Source organism: Nyctereutes procyonoides, unplaced genomic scaffold, assembly GCF_905146905.1.
Source record: "Nyctereutes procyonoides isolate TBG_1078 unplaced genomic scaffold, NYPRO_anot_genome, whole genome shotgun sequence".
NCBI lineage: Eukaryota > Metazoa > Chordata > Mammalia > Carnivora > Canidae > Nyctereutes > Nyctereutes procyonoides.
Window position 1 is genome coordinate 1,818,558 of NW_026575032.1, and position 20,296 is coordinate 1,838,853.

Consider the following 20,296-nt stretch of genomic DNA (forward strand, 5'->3'; position numbering starts at 1 on the left):
TATGGAAATAGAAATTTCTCAGGATTCTACTATCCAAAGAAAGTTTCTAATGCTTAATGAGGTTTTTGCTGTTTTTTTTTCCCCAATAACCCATACTTAAAAAAACTGTAACTGTAAGTTGGAATCATTTTGTACATTTCTTTTTGTGGCCTGCATTATTAATTTAAGTTTCCAGCTGCTTCTAAGTGGGAAGTTTGCAGGCCGCAGGATTGATTTGGAAGCAGTATGCTTCAGAAAGCCCTCAACTAATGGGAAAAGGGGTGAGAGGTAATTGACTAGAACCATTGGGACTTCCTTAGAGTACTTCTTAGAGGACATAAATAAAATTTCTCTCAAACTAAGTCATCTTCCACTAATTTGAGGCAATGACTGGTTCCTAGAGTCAAAGAAATTAATGGAGAAAAGTGGTAAATTAGTCACTGGTTTGAGGTTTATTTAAAGTTGTGCATAATTAAAAGAATTATTCATATGAAGCAGCTATTTAATGTCTTTGTATGGTTATTTAGTAGTTCAATTCATAGTGATGGTACTTATTGTACTTTTTGTTCATATTTGAAGAAAGAGCAATAGAAAATTAGTAAGGCTGTAAGGGAATCAGGTAGGAGAGAACCTTTAATAATTATTGAATAAATTGAATGCTAAGATTATTTTAAGTTTTAAGTGCTCACTCTGGATCAAAACAATTCCATTACTCACTGTTGTGTTTTTTGTTTTTTGTTTTTGTTTTTTTTTTTCTTACAACAGGGTCCTTCTCTTTCTCTGTTCTTTCTGGAAAAGTCATGGTTCGTGAAATCTATTACATTACAGAAGACATGTCTATTAGGTAAAAAAAAAAAGTGTTGTAAAATTTTTTCTGATCATATTTTATTTAATATGATTTACTTTTCAAATAAAACCATAAATCAATTTTTTTAGTAAATCCTATCTGGTGAATTGATCTTTAAAAATATTTTTATCAGTAGATTAATTTAGCTAAGTTTTAGACTGGCACAAACTTTATCAAATAGCTGGTTATAGAAATGAATAATCTCATTTCATTCCTAGATGAACACATGAGCCATGAAATTACCTGACCATTTTTCTTGTGGAATTCATGGTGGTCATTTGTTACATAAAACAAGGGTCCAGGGATACTGAGAACTCATCCATTAGCTCTTTATTATAGGTAATAAGTTTTAAGAATTGTTTAGTATCTATTAGCTACTCTAATTTTGCTTTAAGGAGGAAACACAAATCTGAATATATTAAGAAATGACAGTATGTTTGATATGTTCTTTGTTCTGCAGGCCTTGAAAGAAAAGCTTACTTTATTTTTGTGCTTAACATTTGCTACTTAACTTGAGCTTATCTTAACATTTGCTACTTAACTTGAAAGTTTTGAATTATTTGAGAGGTGCTAGGGTTTGGCAACAGTCATACCTCATTTAAAACAATAGAGTCAACTTTGTGAGTATAAAATTATTTTGAAAAGAAAAGTAAGAAGAAAAGGTTGAGAGGTTATAAGTTTATCTTTTTGAGGCGTGAAGTAATATATGATTACAGAGTTAAAGGAGTATTTTTAAAAGCTTCTGTTAGCATTGTAATATCCCCCTTTCAAGATTTGGCTTTTTGTTTATATAGTTTTTACACCATTTAAAAAATATCATTTATAAAAGAAAAAATATTTTCCTGTTAGCACTTCATTTTCCTATTAAATGTGATCTGGTATTAAATTTTACCTTAATAGAATAATCTATTTTAGAGCTATGTAAATTCCCCTTTCCTTTCTTAACTTGAGACTATGAAACATTTATGTATTCCAGTGATCTGAGAATTTTCTCTATTTTCATATTCATTATCAATTGCCTGCTTTTTACAATTATTAATTAAATGAGTTAAGTAAATTGTTACTAAAGTTCTTAATTTTGTAATTTATCTTGCATAGAATTCAAGATGGATTTATAATTTTTCGGTGGTGGAAAATGTATAATCCAAAACAAAAGCAACATGGTGAGTCTTCCTGTTTTTATGTATTTGAAATATTTAATTATATGATCAATATTTTCATTTATGGACATTGAAATGTTTCACATTTTATAATAGATAAAAATATTTTTAAAAACTGCGGTACCTATAAATCTGAATTATCACCAGTTAGCTGAAAATTCTTCAGCAGCTTTCTTCTTGCTTAGTTACTTTAGCGTATTATTTATTCAATGTTATCCTCAGTATAACCCTTTCCCCCATAGCCTTACCTCCTATTATATCTATGGATCTAACCTGTTCTGTTGTTAAAATGGACTTCCTAGTTACTCTTTAATCTTTCTACTAAGATATTTTCTTACTTTTCAGCTTCTGTGGCTTTATTCATAGTCCCACCTGACACTGCTACTAAATCTCATTTATTTGCTTATGCTAAGGATGAATAGAAAAGAGGAAATGAAGGCTCTAGACTCTTTCAGTTCTGCTTTTATCATCAGAATTTTATCACCTCAGAATTTTCTCCTGAGGTTTTTATTTCACAACTCTGTAAGTGCTCCTGTGCTCCTAACCCTCCTACTCAACATTAATCATACTAGTGACTTCAAGGAATGTAGTCCTTGACTTTACTGCCTAGAATAGTGATTCTCAAACTTTTCAATCTCAGGAACTGTACATTCTTCTAAATTACTGAGGACTCCAAAGAGCTTTTATTTATGTAATTTATATTGATATGTACTGCATTCAAAATTAAGCTTGGGGGTCCATGGGGTGACTTAGTCCCTGGAACAGATCTTGAGATTCCTACAATTTCTCCAGATCATACTTTGGCAACTACTGTTCTAGAAGATTTTAGTTGGGGCCTTGGAGAGTAGTGTCAGAAGATGATGAGACCCTTCCACCTTTTCTTAGCTTTTAGGACTATCTGTGTTTTTGGCACCCTGTGTTAAGAATCTGAAATGGGGGATCCCTGGGTGGCGCAGCGGTTTGGCGCCTGCCTTTGGCCCAGGGCGCGATCCTGGAGACCCGGGATCAAGTCCCACGTCGGGTTCCCGGTGCATGGAGTCTGCTTCTCCCTTTGCCTATGTCTCTGCCTTGTCTCTGCCTCTCTCTCTCTGTATGACTATCATAAATAAATAGTTAAAAAAAATTTAATGAAGAATCTGAAATGGTAGTGTCTATAGAACTTTGGAGCTTTCCAATTAAATTTTTTTTTGATGGATTCACTTAGGAATCTTGCTGTCATTTATAACTTTATTTATAACTAAGTTTCTATGGGAGAATAGGTTTAAAGTTCCAAAAGTCTTTAAAATTACTACAAGATTGAGGTAGCCTAAATTACTTTTGAATTCACTATTATTTAGTCTTTTTTTTTTTTTAACTGTCATTCCCTTGCTCCCACATAGCTTTCCCCCTTTAACATCATACATCATGTACTTTTCCTTGAAAAGACTGGTATAAATTAATGTCAATTTGGTATCTGTAGAATTAATGAAATCAGAATGACTAGAAAGAATAATGGGCAAATTTCATGTCTAGAAAAAGTTTTCTAAAAATTAGAGTTGCTCATTAGATAATTTTGAGCAGAGGTTAAGTAATTTCATATGATAAAAGTATTCTTTTGGTAGTTTGTAATAGACTTTTCTAGTCTGTCTTCTGTGATTCAGAATAGCTGTGTGTTACTAAGCCTATAGTCTATGGTTTTAGAAAACCAAGTGTTCAAACTGCCTTTTTACCCCTTTCTTTAAGCAATTGCTATAAGCATTTTCACAGAAACAAAGTTCTTTTAAATAGTCAATATGTTAGTGAACTGGAAATTTTTTAGTTTTGGCTTTTATCAAATATGAATAAATTCAGATTTTTGAGTCACTTTCCTACACTATTATCCACGTTAAGTTTTGTGGAGATAATATTCCTGATTATTTTTGTTATTTGACTATATACCTTAAAGGTGGCATTTAAGTAAGTATATCCTACTTGTACTTCAGAGATGGCTAACACTCATTCCTAAGATCCAAGTTCTTTTGAGTTCAGTCCCAGGTTTTGACACATTCATTTAACTTTGAGCAGGCCCAGTATTTCTGCCTCTGATTAAGTTTGTAAAGTCTATCTAGTTTATCCCTTAGAGATAGATTTACTTTAGGACCATATTTTTTTGCTGCTTGTCATGCCTCTGTTAATCTTGCAGTATATTCTTAGATGATTGCTTTTTTGACTTAATCTCAGTTTAGTTTTTCCCCCCATGTTTGGTTAACATGAGCTTTATTGTTAATGAGAATCCAGCAGAGCTGAAATGAAAGTGTTTTTTTTTTTGTTTATATTTTTAAAAATGCCTTTTAATATATTTGTGTGTGTGTGTGTGTGTGTGTATTTTAGAAATTTTATTTTAAATATTTTTTGGTGTTTTAAGATGTTCTTGGGGATCCCTGGGTGGCTCGGCGGTTTGGTGCCTGCCTTTGGCCCCGGGCGCGATCCTGGAGTCCTGGGCTCCTGGCATCGGGCTCCTGGCATGGAGCCTGCTTCTCCCTCTGCCTGTGTCTCTGCCCCTCTCTCTCTCTCTATGTCTATTGTGAATAAACAAATAAAATCTTCAAAAAAAAAATAAGATGTTCTTGTGAACCAATGAAACTATAGGGACATGAGTTGAGGAGTCCCATTTGACCTAACATCCCCCTTCCACACACCCCATGCTCTTTACCCGAGATTCAAAGGACTTACACAATTAGGAAATAACTGATTTTCTCAAATCAATTTGGATTTCCAGATGGAAGAATAATTGTTTTTATAACTGGTAAAGCCAGAATGAAAACCTAGGTCTGCTAACTTCCAGTCTAGTTCTCCTTGTATTATAAAATAGGCTTGTCAAATGTGGCCAAGCAGATTCTTGGAAATTTTTATAATATAAACAGTGATGGCAGCTTATGGGAAGAATGCATGTGATAATTTGCAGTATCAAGAGGCAACCTCAAGTTTTGAAGCTAAGCCTAAAGGGATTGCCTACTTTAGAATTTTCTTAGACATGCCATCGTAAATTGTTTATAGCTTTTTTTTTAAAGAAAATAATTACTTCATATTATCATGAAATATTTCATCTCCTTAAAGTGCGTTGCTTTTCACCAAAATTCATAGATGAAGTAAAGGGTAACTGACCCAAATCCTTCATGAAAGAGGTAGCTTTTAATAAAAATCTTTAACAGATATTTTGCATTCACTTTACTGATCACTGATGACGGTGGGGAGGATTTTATCAGGCAGAGGTGAAGTAGAATGTTAACATATTTCTATGTCTCAGTTTTCTTTGTAATTATCTATGATGTAGAACAGAAATATAAGTTCTGGATATTTTATGTCTTAACATATAAAAATATCTACATTATTTTGTCTTATTTTTTGTGTGCTAATGCTTGCAACAGAAAAGATTCCATATCTCCTTTTACAGTGATGTTAAAAGTTGGTAGACTTTATTAGTTAACACAATTATAATTCTCATTACTTGCTTGTAGACTTTCTTATATTTTATCATATAAATCTATGTGTCTCATCAGGAAGAGCACAGCTTTCATGAGGGTCAAAGAAGTTTCTCTTCCATGTGCATTTAAAAGAAATTCTCTGTTACAGAGGATGACATTCTTGAGATGCTCACAGTCACACTTTTCCAAAGTAAAGACACAATGCCAAATAGCAATGCAGAAATAAGCAGTTTGGTCTAAATATGTTATTGGTCTAGCATACTTCAGAGAGAGAATTTACAGTACATAGAAGAACGAGGAGGCTGCAAAGTAAGCTTTTGGTAAAGAGTTGGACAATATTATGGAATATATATTAAAATAGTGGATTATATTTGTTAATGAAACCTTACAGTATAAATATTATTTCTTACTGATTAAGGGCAGATACATGTACTTTGACAATTAGTCAAGAAAGAAGTGGAGATGATTGACATTTTTTGTTGGAAAATTTGCAAGCCTAATTAGAACGTGTGCTTGAGTAGATAATGGCCATTAGTCTTCCAAAGAGATAGGCTAAAGTCTATCTGTGGATAAGGCTAACATTTTCATGAGAAAGCTTTAAAACTGTTTAATTAGGAGAAAAGGAGAGTGTCCAAGAAGTCAAATTCTGTGCCATTGAGCTTGGTTGGGATAATTTAATCCAGGAATCGATTTAGAGTTTTCAGTTGTTCAGTTTAATTTTTTTTTTTTTTTTTTTTTAAAGAATAGGGATCCTTGGGTGGCTCAGCGGTTTGGCGCCTGCCTTCGGCCCCAGGCGTGATCCTGGAGACCTGGGATCAAGTCCCATGTCGGGCTCCCTGCATGGAGCCTGCTTCTCCCTCTGCCTGTGTCTCTGCCTCTCTCTCTCTCTCTGTGTGTCTCTCATGAATAAATAAATAAAATCCTTAAAAAAAAAGAATAAATCTAATTTGTTTACCATAGAATTTATTATAAAATATTCCTTAAGTCATGAAATTGCTGATCTGTTGTAGATGATGTTGACCAAAGACCAATTAATGAGAATATCCATCAAAAACTTTTATTTTGGTTTTCTGAACAGTTGGTTTTAAGCCATTCTTTTGGAAAATAAATAGGACCAATTACCTCTTAATATGTGATGATAAAATGTTTAAATGAATATTGATCTAAATAACTAGGCATGCATCTTTCTTATCTAAAGAAGTTCTTACATTGCTAAGATATGAAAGGATGATGGTAATATGTATGCCTTTCTGTTATTTTGCCATTTAAAAGTTTTAGCCTAATAAAATCTAGTAATCTAAATATGTAGTATCTAAATTTTATTTGTTAAATGCAGGAAATAATCTCTTAACAATTTAAAAGGTTAGTAGACTATTTTGTCTTTGTACTAAGTATTAATTCCAAATATTACAAGGCCTTGGCAGCACTTTGCACTTTAGCTTTTTTACTACAAATAGCATGTGTCCCAATTACATAATTAAATAAGTGCCTTTTTCCTAATTTCCCTTTGGAAAACAAGAAGTCTCAATTAGCTGTTTGCTCAGGAGACTTAAGCAGTTCTACAACATTCATTTACCTTTTTTCCTCCATAAATTAACTACTTATTAAGTGAAGAGCCTTTTATATTTATAATTAATATCTATCTAATTGAGTATTTATTAACAAATATTTTCGGGGAGTCCATTATGTAAATATTAGGTAATAAGGATATGAGATAAAGATTTTTGCCTTCAAGGGTAGTAAATGCTAATGTAGAGATGAGATTTAAGAGTCAACCAGGGCACCTGGGTGGCTTAGTGGGTTAAGTGTCCAACTCTCGATTTCAGCTCAGCTCTCTATTTCAGGGTGTTAAGTTCAAGCCTCATGTTGGGCTCCAAGCTGGTCATGGAGCCTACTTTAAAAAAAAGTCACCTGATTATACCTTTCTTGCTTTGACTTGCACTGTCATCAGAATGAATGAAACTTAAAAACTGCTTTTATTTTATTTTTTTTATAAATTAATTTTTATTGGTGTTCAATTTACCAACATACAGAATAACACCCAGTGCTTATCCCGTCAAGTGTCCCCCTCAGTGCCCGTCACCCATTCACCCCCACCCCCCGCCCTCCTCCCCCTCCACCACCCCTAGTTCATTTCCCAGAGTTAGAAGTCTTTATGTTCTGTCTCCCTTTCTGATATTTCCCACACATTTCTTCTCCCTTCCCTTATATTTCCTTTCACTATTATTCATATTCCCCAAATGAATGAGAACATACACTGTTTGTCCTTCTCCGATTGACTTACTTCACTCAGCATAATACCCTCCAGGTCCATCCACGTTGAAGCAAATGGTGGGTATTTGTCGTTTCTAATTGCTGAGTAATATTCCATTGTATACATAAACCACATAAACTCAAAATGGATGAAAGATCTAAATGTGAGACAAGATTCCATCAAAATCCTAGAGGAGAACACAGGCAACACCCTTTTTGAACTTGGCCACAGTAACTTCTTGCAAGATACATCCACGAAAGCAAAAGAAACAAAAGCAAAAATGAACTATTGGGACTTCATCAAGATAAGAAGCTTTTGCACAGCAAAGGATACAGTCAACAAAACTCAAAGACAACCTACAGAATGGGAGAAGATATTTGCAAATAACATATCAGATAAAGGGCTAGTTTCCAAAATCTATAAAGAACTTATTAAACTCAACACCAAAGAAACAAACAATCCAATCATGAAATGGGCAAAAGACATGAAGAGAAATCTCACAGAGGAAGACATGGACATGGCCAACATGCACATGAGAAAATGCTCTGCATCACTTGCCATCAGGGAAATACAAATCAAAACCACAATGAGATACCACCTCACACCAGTGAGAATGGGGAAAATTAACAAGGCAGGAAACAACAAATGTTGGAGAGGATGCGGAGAAAAGGGAACCCTCTTACACTGTTGGTGGGAATGTGAACTGGTGCAGCCACTCTGGAAAACTGTGTGGAGGTTCCTCAAAGAATTAAAAATAGACCTGCCCTACGACCCAGCAATTGCACTGTTAGGGATTTACCCCAAAGATTCAGATGCAATGAAACACCGGGACACCTGCACCCCGATGTTTCTAGCAGCCATGTCCACAATAGCCAAACTGTGGAAGGATGAATGGATAAAAAAAACTGCTTTTAAAATTCTCAGGAGAAATAAATGTCATTGAGAAATCTAGCATTACGAGAATTTAAGTTTTAAATACTGCATTTAAGCTTTGAATGGATGAATTTTTCATAAAATTATCAAGAAATAACTAGGTTCTTGATACATTTCTGTTTTTAGGGATTAATAACACTTTTTTGAAACTATCATTGCTTTTATGAATATAATTGATAAGTAATTTTATTTTGTGGTTCAGACCCAGGATTTAGAACCTTGGATTCTTGTCTACTGCTTTCTAGTTGTGTAACCTTGGGCTCCAACTGCCAGGGTTGCTGTAATGATTAAATGAGATTGGGTGAATAGAGTTCCTAGAATAGTCCTTGGAACATAGCATGTGTTCAGTAGAGATGAACTGCTTTTATTATTATGAACCTTGTATCACATTATGAAATGAAAGATTACTTTAAAAAAAAGAACTTATAAACCAAAAGTGAATGCATAATTTATATGACTAATAGGAATTTGACCTGCAAAAACAAGGGAACAGTATTTATTGTGTATGACAATCCTACAGGTAAGTAGAGATATTCTCATTTTATAGATGAGAAAAATGAGGCTCAAAGTGATTAAAGTACTTGCCTTAGGTCACATCATTAGTAAATGATGTCACATGGTTGCCATCTTATATTCTTTCTACTATATATTTACTATTTTTCTCTAGTGTCTGGAGAATCCAATGCAGGAGTCTCTGACCTTTTTCTTTCTTTTTTTTTTAAATTAAAGAAGCTGTGTGTGTGTGTGTGTGTGTGTGTGTATGTGTATGTGTGTGCACCTGTGCACGTTCTTTTGAAGAGGAGATACATGTCTTTGGAAAGGACATTCCTTCCGCCTTTGGCGGAATGTGCTCATCTGTCAGCAGAGATATTTATTTATGTGGATACTTTTCCAGATCAACAAGGACATTGTGTGTGGGCTATCTGTATGTGGGGCTCTTATGGACTTATCTCTGTGTGGGTGGGACTGTTAAGCCTGTCAGTACTTTAGCTTTTTTACTACTTTTGTACTAACATATTTATGTATATGTTAGGATGGGATAGGAGAATGGAAAGGGTATTGCTATATAGAATATTCCTTGGGACACAGAAAGCTGGGATTATTGACAGAAAAGATCCTGGACAAAGGCCCTGAAGAGAGTAGAGCCATGTAAGCCAGGTGTGGAGTTCTGATTATTTGTTTAATCACATAACTTTCTGGCTGCGTAGTAGTATAAATATAGGTGAAACAAATAAAAAAGCAGAACAAATAAAAAAAATGCTTTGTGAGTTCAGGTGTCTCTCCCTTTTAAAATACTAAATCAATAGGCGCTTTTAAAATGCTCATGGAGGAGATCCCTGGATGGCTCAGTGGTTTAGTGCCTGCCTTTGCCCCAGGGTGTGATCCTGGAGTCCCGGGATCGAGTCCCCACATCGGGCTCCCTGCATGGAGCCTGCTTCTCCCTCTGCCTGTGTCTCTGCCTCTCTCTCTCTCTGTGTCTCTCATGAATAAACAAATAAAATCTTTAAAAATAAAAAATTAAAATGCTCATGGATTTGCTATTATTTTTCTAAAGTGATTTTTCGAAGGAAAAGAGTGGTCTAGGCATTCTCAGTCTTGGTTTTAAAAACCTACTTATTATTTCTATTTAATGATTTAATATATTTATTGAGCACCTCCTAGGTAGCAGGCATTGTTTTGGGGATGTAATAGTGAACACAACAGGAAAAATACTTCTCTAATGGTAGTTTACATTCTAGTGGGGGAGGCAAGAATAAATAATAATTAATGCAAAAAAAATTGGGAATATAGAGTAGGTATGTTGAGGGAATCTTCCAATATATTAATATCAAGTATTTAGTGTTTGTCAGTGTTGTCAAAATATTTTCAGGGATTAATAGTTTTATCTTTGTGCCTTAGTGTCCTTATTAAGTTAATGTAGCCATATTAATTTCATATCAGTTATACTGAGAGAATCAATTGTGCATGTCCAGCAGTTAGTGATGGAATTAAGAGGAATCCTATTTCCATTTTTATACAGTCACTTTTTGTTTATTCGTCACTGCTAATCCAATTAGGGGCTAGTCCAGACTCTTCATTTTCCCCATTGTTGCTTCTGCAGCTCATCCACTGGCTTTTATAACATAGTCCTAACAATTAGGGCATTTATATTCAGGGATCATGTTAAGCTATTCTGTAAGTAAATTTGAAAACAAATGATCTAAATGAGTTTTGAGGTAAATTTGATTGAGTTATGGCCTTGAATAATTCCTACTTGTATGGGTCAATGTGGGAATAGAAAAAATATTCTACTTTGCAGTTATCATGCTTCTACATGTAGGGTTTTCAAAAATTCTAAGATCTGTTTGTGGATACTTTTGTTAGGAGTATAATTTGTGTAAGATGCTTTGTTATTCTTTCATACAAGTGAGTCTTTCTATGTGCTAAGAATTGTAGGTACCAGGGGATGCATCCTGTAATAAATCAAGTCCCTTCTCTTACAGATCTTGCTTCATTCAAGTTGGGATGGATTTAGGTAATTAGCAAGTAAATATAACCTCGAGGAATGAATGAGGAAAATATGGCATTGAGGAAAATAAAAACAGATTTGGTAGAATAAGGAGTGCTGGTTTGCTGTGGGGAGGGTGCCATTTACATAGGGAAGTCAGGAAAAGCTTTATTGTTTGGGGATAGTTAAACAGAAACATGAAACAAGTAAGGGAATGAGTTGTGAATGTCTGGGGGAAGAACAGTTCCTGGTTGTTCTGTTCCTATTATTACCAAAGTGGAGGCCAATTTTTTGGAGAAATTAGGAGAGAAGAGTGTAGATCCTGTAGGATTTTATAGGTCACTTAAAAGACCTTGATATTAATCTGAGTAGGAGGGGAAGCTATCAGAAAGTTAGGGGACAGAAGAGTGATATGATTTCAGTTAGGTTTTTATAAAATCTATAAAAGATGTGTAAGGTGTCCATGTAAGGGGAATAAGGAGAAGCATGGAGAATAATAGAAGCACAGAGACTAGTTAGAAGCCTCTTCTATTAAGACAGGTGTAAGTTGATGGTGACTTGGGTCAGGGTGGTGAGAAGTGGTTGGATTTTGGATATATATTGAAAAGAAATCTGACAGAATTTGCTGGTACTATCTGGGACAGGAAAGAAAGAGAACAGTCCATTTTTTTTATTTTTTGGCTTGAGGAATTGAAAAGATTGACTATTGATGGAGAATATTGTGGAGTAAGTTTGGGTAAGATAAATCAGATGTTTGGTTTGATATGCCAAGTGTGAGATAACCATTGTGTAAAGTATCCAGTTGGAAATATTTGAGTACTCTTCTGGGTATTTGATCCTGGCATTTTGGGAAGAGATTGTGGATAATTACTCAGGAAAGGTTTAAACCTAATGAGTCATAGAGTTTGATGACTTACTTAAAAATGGATAATGATATTTATTATTATCAAGACTTAGAGTGCTTCAAATGTATTAAAAAACAGTGCTTCCTATTCTTTTAATTTTAAGAATTTGACCTATAACAAGAAAAAGGGGCAAAACACTTGATTATAATAGTTTAGGGGATTGTCTTAGTTTTTAGTCCTGTAACAAATCTGAAGAAATAGGAAGGAACATAGGTCAAGAGCTATTTAAAAAATATCAGAAAAATTACTGCTCCTAAATATTGTGTTTTATTTTAAGGATTAGTTATCTCTTTCCCTCTTTTTTTTCTTAATTATCTTAGAAAGTTGTGAAGAAACAGCCTAGATTGGAGTAGAACTAAAAGTACTACATAAAAATTAATGTTATTGATACCTTTTCCATAGTTTATTTTTGAAGTATGAGTGACAGTATTTTTCATTTGTTCATTTAAGCTAAAATTTATTTTTATTTAGGGCATTTGACATTTCATATGCTTTTTTTTCCCCTAGTAACTCAAGAAGAAATTAGTTTTGTGTAATTTGGTGTATTACTAAAGGTGTATGCTTTCTATTTAAACCATAGCTTAGGGATCCCTGGGTGGCGCAGTGGTTTAGCGCCTGCCTTTGGCCCAGGGCTCGATCCTGGAGACCCGGGACCGAATCCCATGTTGGGTTCTCAGTGCATGGAGCCTGCTTATCCCTCTGCCTATGTCTCTGCCTCTCTCTCTCTCTCTCTCTCTCTCTCTCTCTCTCTCCCCCCCCCATGTGACTATCATAAATAAAAAAAAAATAAACCATAGCTTAAAATACATTAAATGAAAGTAACAGTTCTCCTTAACCATTTAAAAAAATTAAGCCCTTCTAGCTGATCATATCTCATTTTAATTGTCCTTCAATTGAATTTGATATGGAGAAACATGAATGAAGGTTAAAAAAGAAACTCAAAAAAAAAAAAAAAGCCCATGTATAAATAACATTAAGAAAAGAACACACTAAAGAAAGCGCTGACTAGGGTACCTTTTTGACCCTCTTTGGTTGACATGTAGCATACCATCTTAGATTATTTCCTCAGGAAAAAAAAAAAAAGATTATTTCCTCAGTAGAAACAAGTTCCCCATCTCATTTTGTAGTTTAGGTTTATTAATTACTATTGTTACTTATATTTAAGGTAATTACGTCTTTTATTTGAGAAGATTATTGTTTGGAGTCTATATTTTATAAGATCTTGGTTTTAATATTGTGTAGTTTTAAAAGATAAACTAGTATTTATGAAAAATCTTTGTTTTGTGATATAAAATTTAAATACTGAAAGTGATGTTTAAATGTATCATCCTGGGTAGCCCTGGTGGCTCAGCAGTTTAGCGCCACCTTCAGCCCAGGGCCTGATCCTGGAGTCCCAGGATCGAGTCCCACGTCAGTCTCCCTGCATGGAGCCTGCTTCTCCCTCTTCCTGTGTCTCTGCCTCTCTCTGTGTCTCTCATGAATAAATAAATAAAATCTTTAAAAAAATGTATCATACTTTGAACATTTTGCTGTTTTTATATTTTATTATAAATTTATTGTTAGGGTAAAGTTTTACTTTTAGTCTGTAAATAGTACTTTGTTATTCTTAGCATAAAGTCTTTAAATTCTGTTGTTATACAGCCAGAATTTAGAAATTCAGGTTGTTTTAGAATGCTAAATTGGAGTACTATAGTAACATCAGCTTTTTTTTCCTTTTGCTAGTATTTTATATAGTTTAAAAACATATTTATGTGCTTATATATTTTTATATTTATAAATTATATGTATTGTATACATTATATTTTTAAATTTTAGAAATTCTCCTTCATAGAATTATATTAGTTACTTTAGCTGTGAGAAAGATGTGACTAAAATTTTTGAAACGTTGACTAAAAACTTTTTTTTTGTAATTGATATCTTTAGATCCAAAAGCAGAAACCAGATTATATATCACAGTCAATGACTTTGAATTTCATGTCTATAATCGTTCGGATCTTTATGGACGTCTTCAAGAATTGTTTGGTTTGGAGCCAACAATAATTCCACCCAAGAAAGAGGATGATAAAACACGAGAAAATGGAAGAACAAGAACCCAGTCCAAAATTGAAAGGTTCATAGTCATACTTGAATTTTATTAATCCTTGACTTTTAACATTTACTTTAATTAAATATCGTCAATGCTACTCACCTAAACACAGCCTAATCTGTAGTTTGACTAAAACTTACATTCACATAAATTATTATATAATTCTTTTAAAAATTCAAATAATAATAATGTAGAAAGAAACAGTCTTGTTCTGCTTACTAGTCCTCCTTTCCTCCGTATTGTTATCTGTTTTTTTTTCCTTTCCAGTGCATTCACATAAATATAGAAACATATATACATAGTTAAGGTACATATACAAATATATAATTTTATTTCATTTGTTTCTGGGCTCTCTATGCTTTTACATTGATCTATGTGTCTGTTTTTTCACTAATACTGCACTACCTTGATTACAATAGTTTTACAGTTAAGTCTTGTAGTCAGTAGTGTCAGTCCTCTAACTTTGCTGTTTTCCCTCAATGGTGTGTTGGGTATTCTGGGTCTTTTGCTTCTCCACATAGACTTTAGAGTCAATTTGTCAATATTCACAAAACAACTTCTTGGGATCACAGTTGGGATTATATTGAATCTATAGAGCAAGTTAGGAAAACTAACGTCTTGATCACATTGAATCTTCCTATCAGTGAATGTGGAATATCGCTCCATTTATTTGATTATTTCATATCTTTCGTCACAGTTTTATAGTTTTCCTTATGCAGATCTTATATATATGTTGTTAAATTTATATTTAAGTATTTCAGTTTTTGTGGTGCTTATGTACATGATATTGTAGTTTTAATTTCAAATTTCACTTATTCATTGCTGGTATATAGGAAAGTGATGGACATTGATATTATTAACTTTGAATCCCACAACCTTGTTATAATCACTTATTGGTTCCAGGAGTTTTTTTGTTAGTTCTTTCAGATTGTCTACACAGATGATTGTGTCATCTGCAAACAAATTCTTTTTTTTTTAATTTTATAAATTAATTTTTATTGGTGTTCAATTTACCAACATACAGAATAACACCCAGTGCTCATCCCGTCAAGTGTACCCCTCAGTGCCCGTCACCCATTCACCCCCACCCCCGCCCTCCTCCCCCTCCACCACCCCTAGTTCATTTCCCAGAGTTAGAAGTCTTTATGTTCTGTCTCCCTTTCTGATATTTCTCACACATTTCTTCTCCCTTCCCTTATATTCTCTTTCACTATTATTCATATTCCCCAAATGAATGAGAACATACACTGTTTGTCCTTCTCCGGTTACTGTGGCCAAGTTCAAAAAGGGTGTTGCCTGAGTTCTCCTCTGGGATTTTGATGGAATCTTGTCTCACATTTAGATCTTTCATCTATTTTGAGTTTATCTTTGTGTATGGTGCAAGAGAGTGGTCCAGTTTCATTCTTCTGCATGGGGATGTCCAATTTTTGCAAACAAATTCTTATTTCTTCCTTTCCCACCTCAATCCACTCCAGCCTCAGTAAACAACTTCTCTGTTGTTTATGATGTTTCTTCTCTATGGAGGACTCTTCATCTTCTTTGCCTAACTCATTCACCCTTCAGGTGTCCCTGATCCTTCTGTGTGTGCTCACAGAATTCTATTTTTTTCTTTTTTTTAATAATAAATTTATTTTTTATTGGTGTTCAATTTGCCAACATACAGAATAACACCCAGTGCTCATCCCGTCAAGTGCCCCCCTCAGTGCCCGTCACCCATTTACCCCCACCCCCCCTCCCCTTCCACCACCCCTAGTTCATTTCCCAGAGTTAGGAGTCTTCATGTTCTGTCTCCCTTTCTGATATTTCCTACCCATTTCTTCTCCCTTCCCTTCTATTCCTTTTCACTATTATTTATATTCCCCAAATGAATGAGGTAACACTCCTTGCACTAAAATTGCCTATTAACTATTCTTACTCCCATTCTAGACTATAAATTCCCTCAAAACAGAACGGTTGTCGTAGTCTCGGTATCCCTGGTCTCTTAGCTCAGTGCCTGGGACATAATATCCATGAAATATTTAATTGGGAATAAATGTCCTCATCATCTGCTTGAAAAACTATTAGGTATACAAGGCTAGCTCAACATTCAAAAATCAGTTCACAGGCTAAAAATGAAAAAAATCAAATGATCGTATCAATAGATGAAGGAAAAAGTAACAAAATCCAACACTCATTCATGATTAAGATCTCAGAGTAAACTAGGAATAAAGGAGAACTTTGATTTAATAAAGAATATCTACAGAAATTCTACAGTTAACAATACACTTACTGGTGAGAAACTAGAAGCTTTCCCATTAAGATCAGGTACAAAGCAAAAATGTCCCCCTCCTTTTCACCTTTGTGCTTGAAGTACTACCTATTGCAATAAGACGAAAGGAAATAAAAGTTATACACACTGAGAAGGAAGAAAGATGTTGTGACAGCCCAAGGAAGAGATGATCATCAATTGGGTTGGTAACAAAGAGAAGGGAGAGAAGTGGATGGGTTACAGGTATATTTAGGCAAATGAATCCATAAGAAGTGATAGATTAGGTGTGGAGAAGTAGTAAGAAGGATGAGGCAATAATGAATCCAGTTTCTAATTTAATTAGTGGTCATGCTCATGGAATCTTCGAGAAAGAGGTTAGAAGGGAGATAGGTTAGTTTCAAATTTAGTTTTAAGCACTGAAGGCTACCTTAGTGGAGATGCCCTCAGAATTGTGATTTAGGAGTTACTGGATTATTGAAGATATATACCTTGAGTTCTCATCTGAAATCTTTAGTGATTGATTTGCTGTGAAATTTTCATATCTTAAATTTTGTATACTTTGTGTATGGCCTGTTTCTTTTTTCTTACTCTTGACTTCTCATTTTCATTTTATTGAGAGGAAATTTTGTCACAAAGTGTCACAAAGTGATGGAGATGGGAAGGGAAAGGATCAGCTGAGTTGTCAAAAGTGCTTAGAACAGTAGAAAATATCAAAGCGACTTGTTCCTTGGTCATTTGTTGTTTTATTAGTGTAGGTTGTCTTAAGAAATATCACATTGTAATGAGTATAATGGTGGATATAATGACAACATACCATAATTTATACTTTTGTCATTAAAACTTATTATCACTCAGACAACATTGTTTCATTATTATTCTTTGCCAGTCCAAAAATGATATATGACAGAGTGCATTCCAAGAGGTAATTGAGAGGTATTAGTATTCTGTCAGATGCTGTCTTTATTTTGTTTACTGGAGCAATCATTAGATGCATTTGGAAAGTTACAGCTGGTAACTTTGTGGAGAAGTCAGCTACTTAGGTTTTTCTTATGTATATCTATTTTTCTTTTTCTTTTTCTCAGGGTTAAAGTAAAAACAGAATCTCAAGACCCCACATCTTCATGGAGATCACTTATTCCAGTCATAAAGGTCAATGTGAGCACAGTAAGTAAATTTCGCTACAATTAATATTTTGTGGGTTAATAATGGAAACCCCTATATTTGCAAATAAAATTTTCACTTAAGAAAAGAAAGTAATTTTATAGAGTTGTTTTGGTTCCAAAGTTCATAAAAGTGTGAAAGAATTATTTCAACACCAATACCATCTTAGCACAAATTTATTAGGTCTTAAGGGTTTTTTATTCACAAGTACTTAGATTTCTTTAAACACTGGCCTAAATTGATCAGTGAAATAATTTGAATAGTATATAGTGCTAAAGTGGAATTATTTAGTTGTTGCTTGAAAATGTTTGTTATGAGATCAACTAAGGAAAAATATATGGTCTCTATATTGTGACATAATTTCTCTTATCTATTTTTTAGGGACGTTTGGCCTTTGGAAATCATTACCAACCTCAAACTCTATGTATCAACTTTGATGATGCTTTCTTAACTTATACTACAAAACCACCTTCTAGTCATCTTGACCAATTCATGCATATTGTGAAAGGGAAGCTTGAAAATGTTCGAGTCATGCTAGTTCCTAGTCCAAGATACGTTGGTCTTCAAAATGATGAGTAAGAAAGTTTTATAAAAATAACATAATTTCTTTATATCTAACATAGATATCAATTAGAATCCTTTTTTTTTTTTTGCTCTAAGTTGGGCAATAATTGGGTATATTTCTGTATTAAATAAGTTAACAGTATAGTCTTACTTTATAAGATAAATGGATATCTATTGATGAACTCTAATTTTAAATATTTTCCTATAACATTATAACTATAATTTTTCTATCCTTTTCACCTTTTCACTATACTTGAGAAACTTATTTTGGACAATTGAAACTTATTTCTGATGTTTGTAGCTCAGAAAATATACATTACAGGTAGATTTTTATTTACATAAGGGATTAGTTATTAATACAAGTGTAGTATCGTGAATACCATTTTGAGTTCATGAAAACTTGAAAATTGAGTCTAAATTACTCTTGGAAAACTGGTGAAGTTAGCATGATACAGTTTTAGAACTGTCCCAGCTTTTATCTTTGTGTGCAGGCAGTAAAAAGTTTATGAGTTTATAAGAAGCAGGTTTATTCCTTCTTAGTTCCACCTTTTGGCTACCTTGCTTATTAGATTTCCTGGGGATTGCTTAGAATGATAGAGAAGTTTTCCCTACTTGAGTACCAGGGATACTGAGTTTACTTCATCTCATTCTTCATAATCACAAACTTTGGTAAGCATTTTGTAGAATGTGGGCTGTGCACACAGTTCTGTATATTATGGGTAAAAGTTATAACACCGAATAAATCTGGACTATGTGAAATTTACTGGAGTAAGATAAAAAAGTGTTTTATTAATTTTTGTAAAAAAAATGTGAAATTGTATTTTTTACCCTTCAAAAGTAAGTATGGAAATTAAATGATATTAAATATTAATGTTTGTCATTTAATACATATTTAGAAGATTGCTAATTTATATATATTATCTAATGATTGAGAAGTCAATTTTAATATGGAAGGAAGATGTATGTGAATGATAAAAAGTTGTTGAATCAAAGCAAGTAAAGTTTGTGGGAAAGTGATTGTAGAGAAACATTCATTCCAGAATTTTTTCAAATTGATCAACTAGATATTCTTGAGAACAGATAAGATAAAGATAATATACAGTTCTTAAAAATAAAAATGACAGCATTTTACAGATATATAAAATATTTCCTATTCAACTGTAAAGTATTATTAATATTAAAATGGTTGAATTTTAAGTTCTTGTTATAAATATAGAATATAATTATTCCAATGATCATTATTCTTCCATTGTATTTAATTAAAGTTTGATTTAAATTGATCCCTATCATTTAAAACTTAAAATGAAAAATGTAAAGCAGATTTTCTTTTTTCATTTTGAAACTAATATATTAACTAAAATTTTTTCAGTACCATTTTATTATTTAGTCTAATATAGAATACAAATATGCAAAACTTAATTGTGTAAAAGATGTTTGTTTTCCCTTAATTGTGTAAAAGATGTTTGTTTTCCCTTTTCAATATACTACACTTGATTGCTCTTTAGGTTTTTTTTTCTCTTTTTGTTTTCAACTATTACTACCATAATTAGAATACAGAACATTTTCTATTCTGGAGATACTTAGTTTGCCTTCCCCCTTCCTTCTTATAGGCCACCAAGATTAATGGGAGAAGGGTTTGTGGTGATGCAATCAAATGATGTTGACATCTACTACTACATGGATGAGCCAGGTATTAATCTATGAAAGTATGTTTCATAGCTAAGCTTCTGTTTCCTCTATGAAATATTTATATTTAAAAATATTTTAAGTCTCCCTAGCTAGAATAAAATAAACATCAATAAATGGTAAATATGGATGGAAGAGTGCCTACCTAAAAAATGTCTGTGTCATTTATCAAAAATTTTAATTGAAAATTGAAATTCAGACCAAAGGAACAGTATAGGAATCTTTTATTCAATTATATTTTCAGAAGTGTACCTCAAAAATTGTGAATGCAAGTGATCTTGTGTGAAAACCTTTAGAGAATGTGATGACAGTTAAGGTAGTTCATACTAGCTTGAGAGAAAAAAAAATCGTAGTATATTAGATTTGAGACTTGAAGTTTAAGGATTGAAATGTAGCTGGTTACAGTGCTTTACAGGTGGCTTGAATTTTATAAAAGTAGCCAAACCCTGGATTTTTAGCCCTTTTTTTCCTACTTTTTATGCCTTTATGGGGTTTATGAGGTCAGAGTATTTTCAGAGGAAAAGTAGGATGTTAGTTGCCTC

At 33.3% G+C, this 20,296-nt stretch overlaps 1 protein-coding gene across 7 annotated transcripts in view; it reads left to right on the forward strand.

Annotated features, from left to right (window-relative positions):
- Positions 1-20,296, forward strand: part of BLTP1 (bridge-like lipid transfer protein family member 1) — a 203,403-nt gene that overhangs the window by 20,907 nt on the left and 162,200 nt on the right. For all 7 annotated transcript variants that reach the window (XM_055316940.1, XM_055316944.1, XM_055316946.1 and 4 more), the window contains 6 exons: positions 745-823; positions 1,925-1,989; positions 13,933-14,119; positions 17,426-17,507; positions 17,886-18,079; positions 19,679-19,758. In XM_055316940.1, the coding sequence (XP_055172915.1) occupies positions 745-823; positions 1,925-1,989; positions 13,933-14,119; positions 17,426-17,507; positions 17,886-18,079; positions 19,679-19,758 (687 nt within the window). The remainder of the gene's footprint in view (positions 1-744; positions 824-1,924; positions 1,990-13,932; positions 14,120-17,425; positions 17,508-17,885; positions 18,080-19,678; positions 19,759-20,296) is intronic.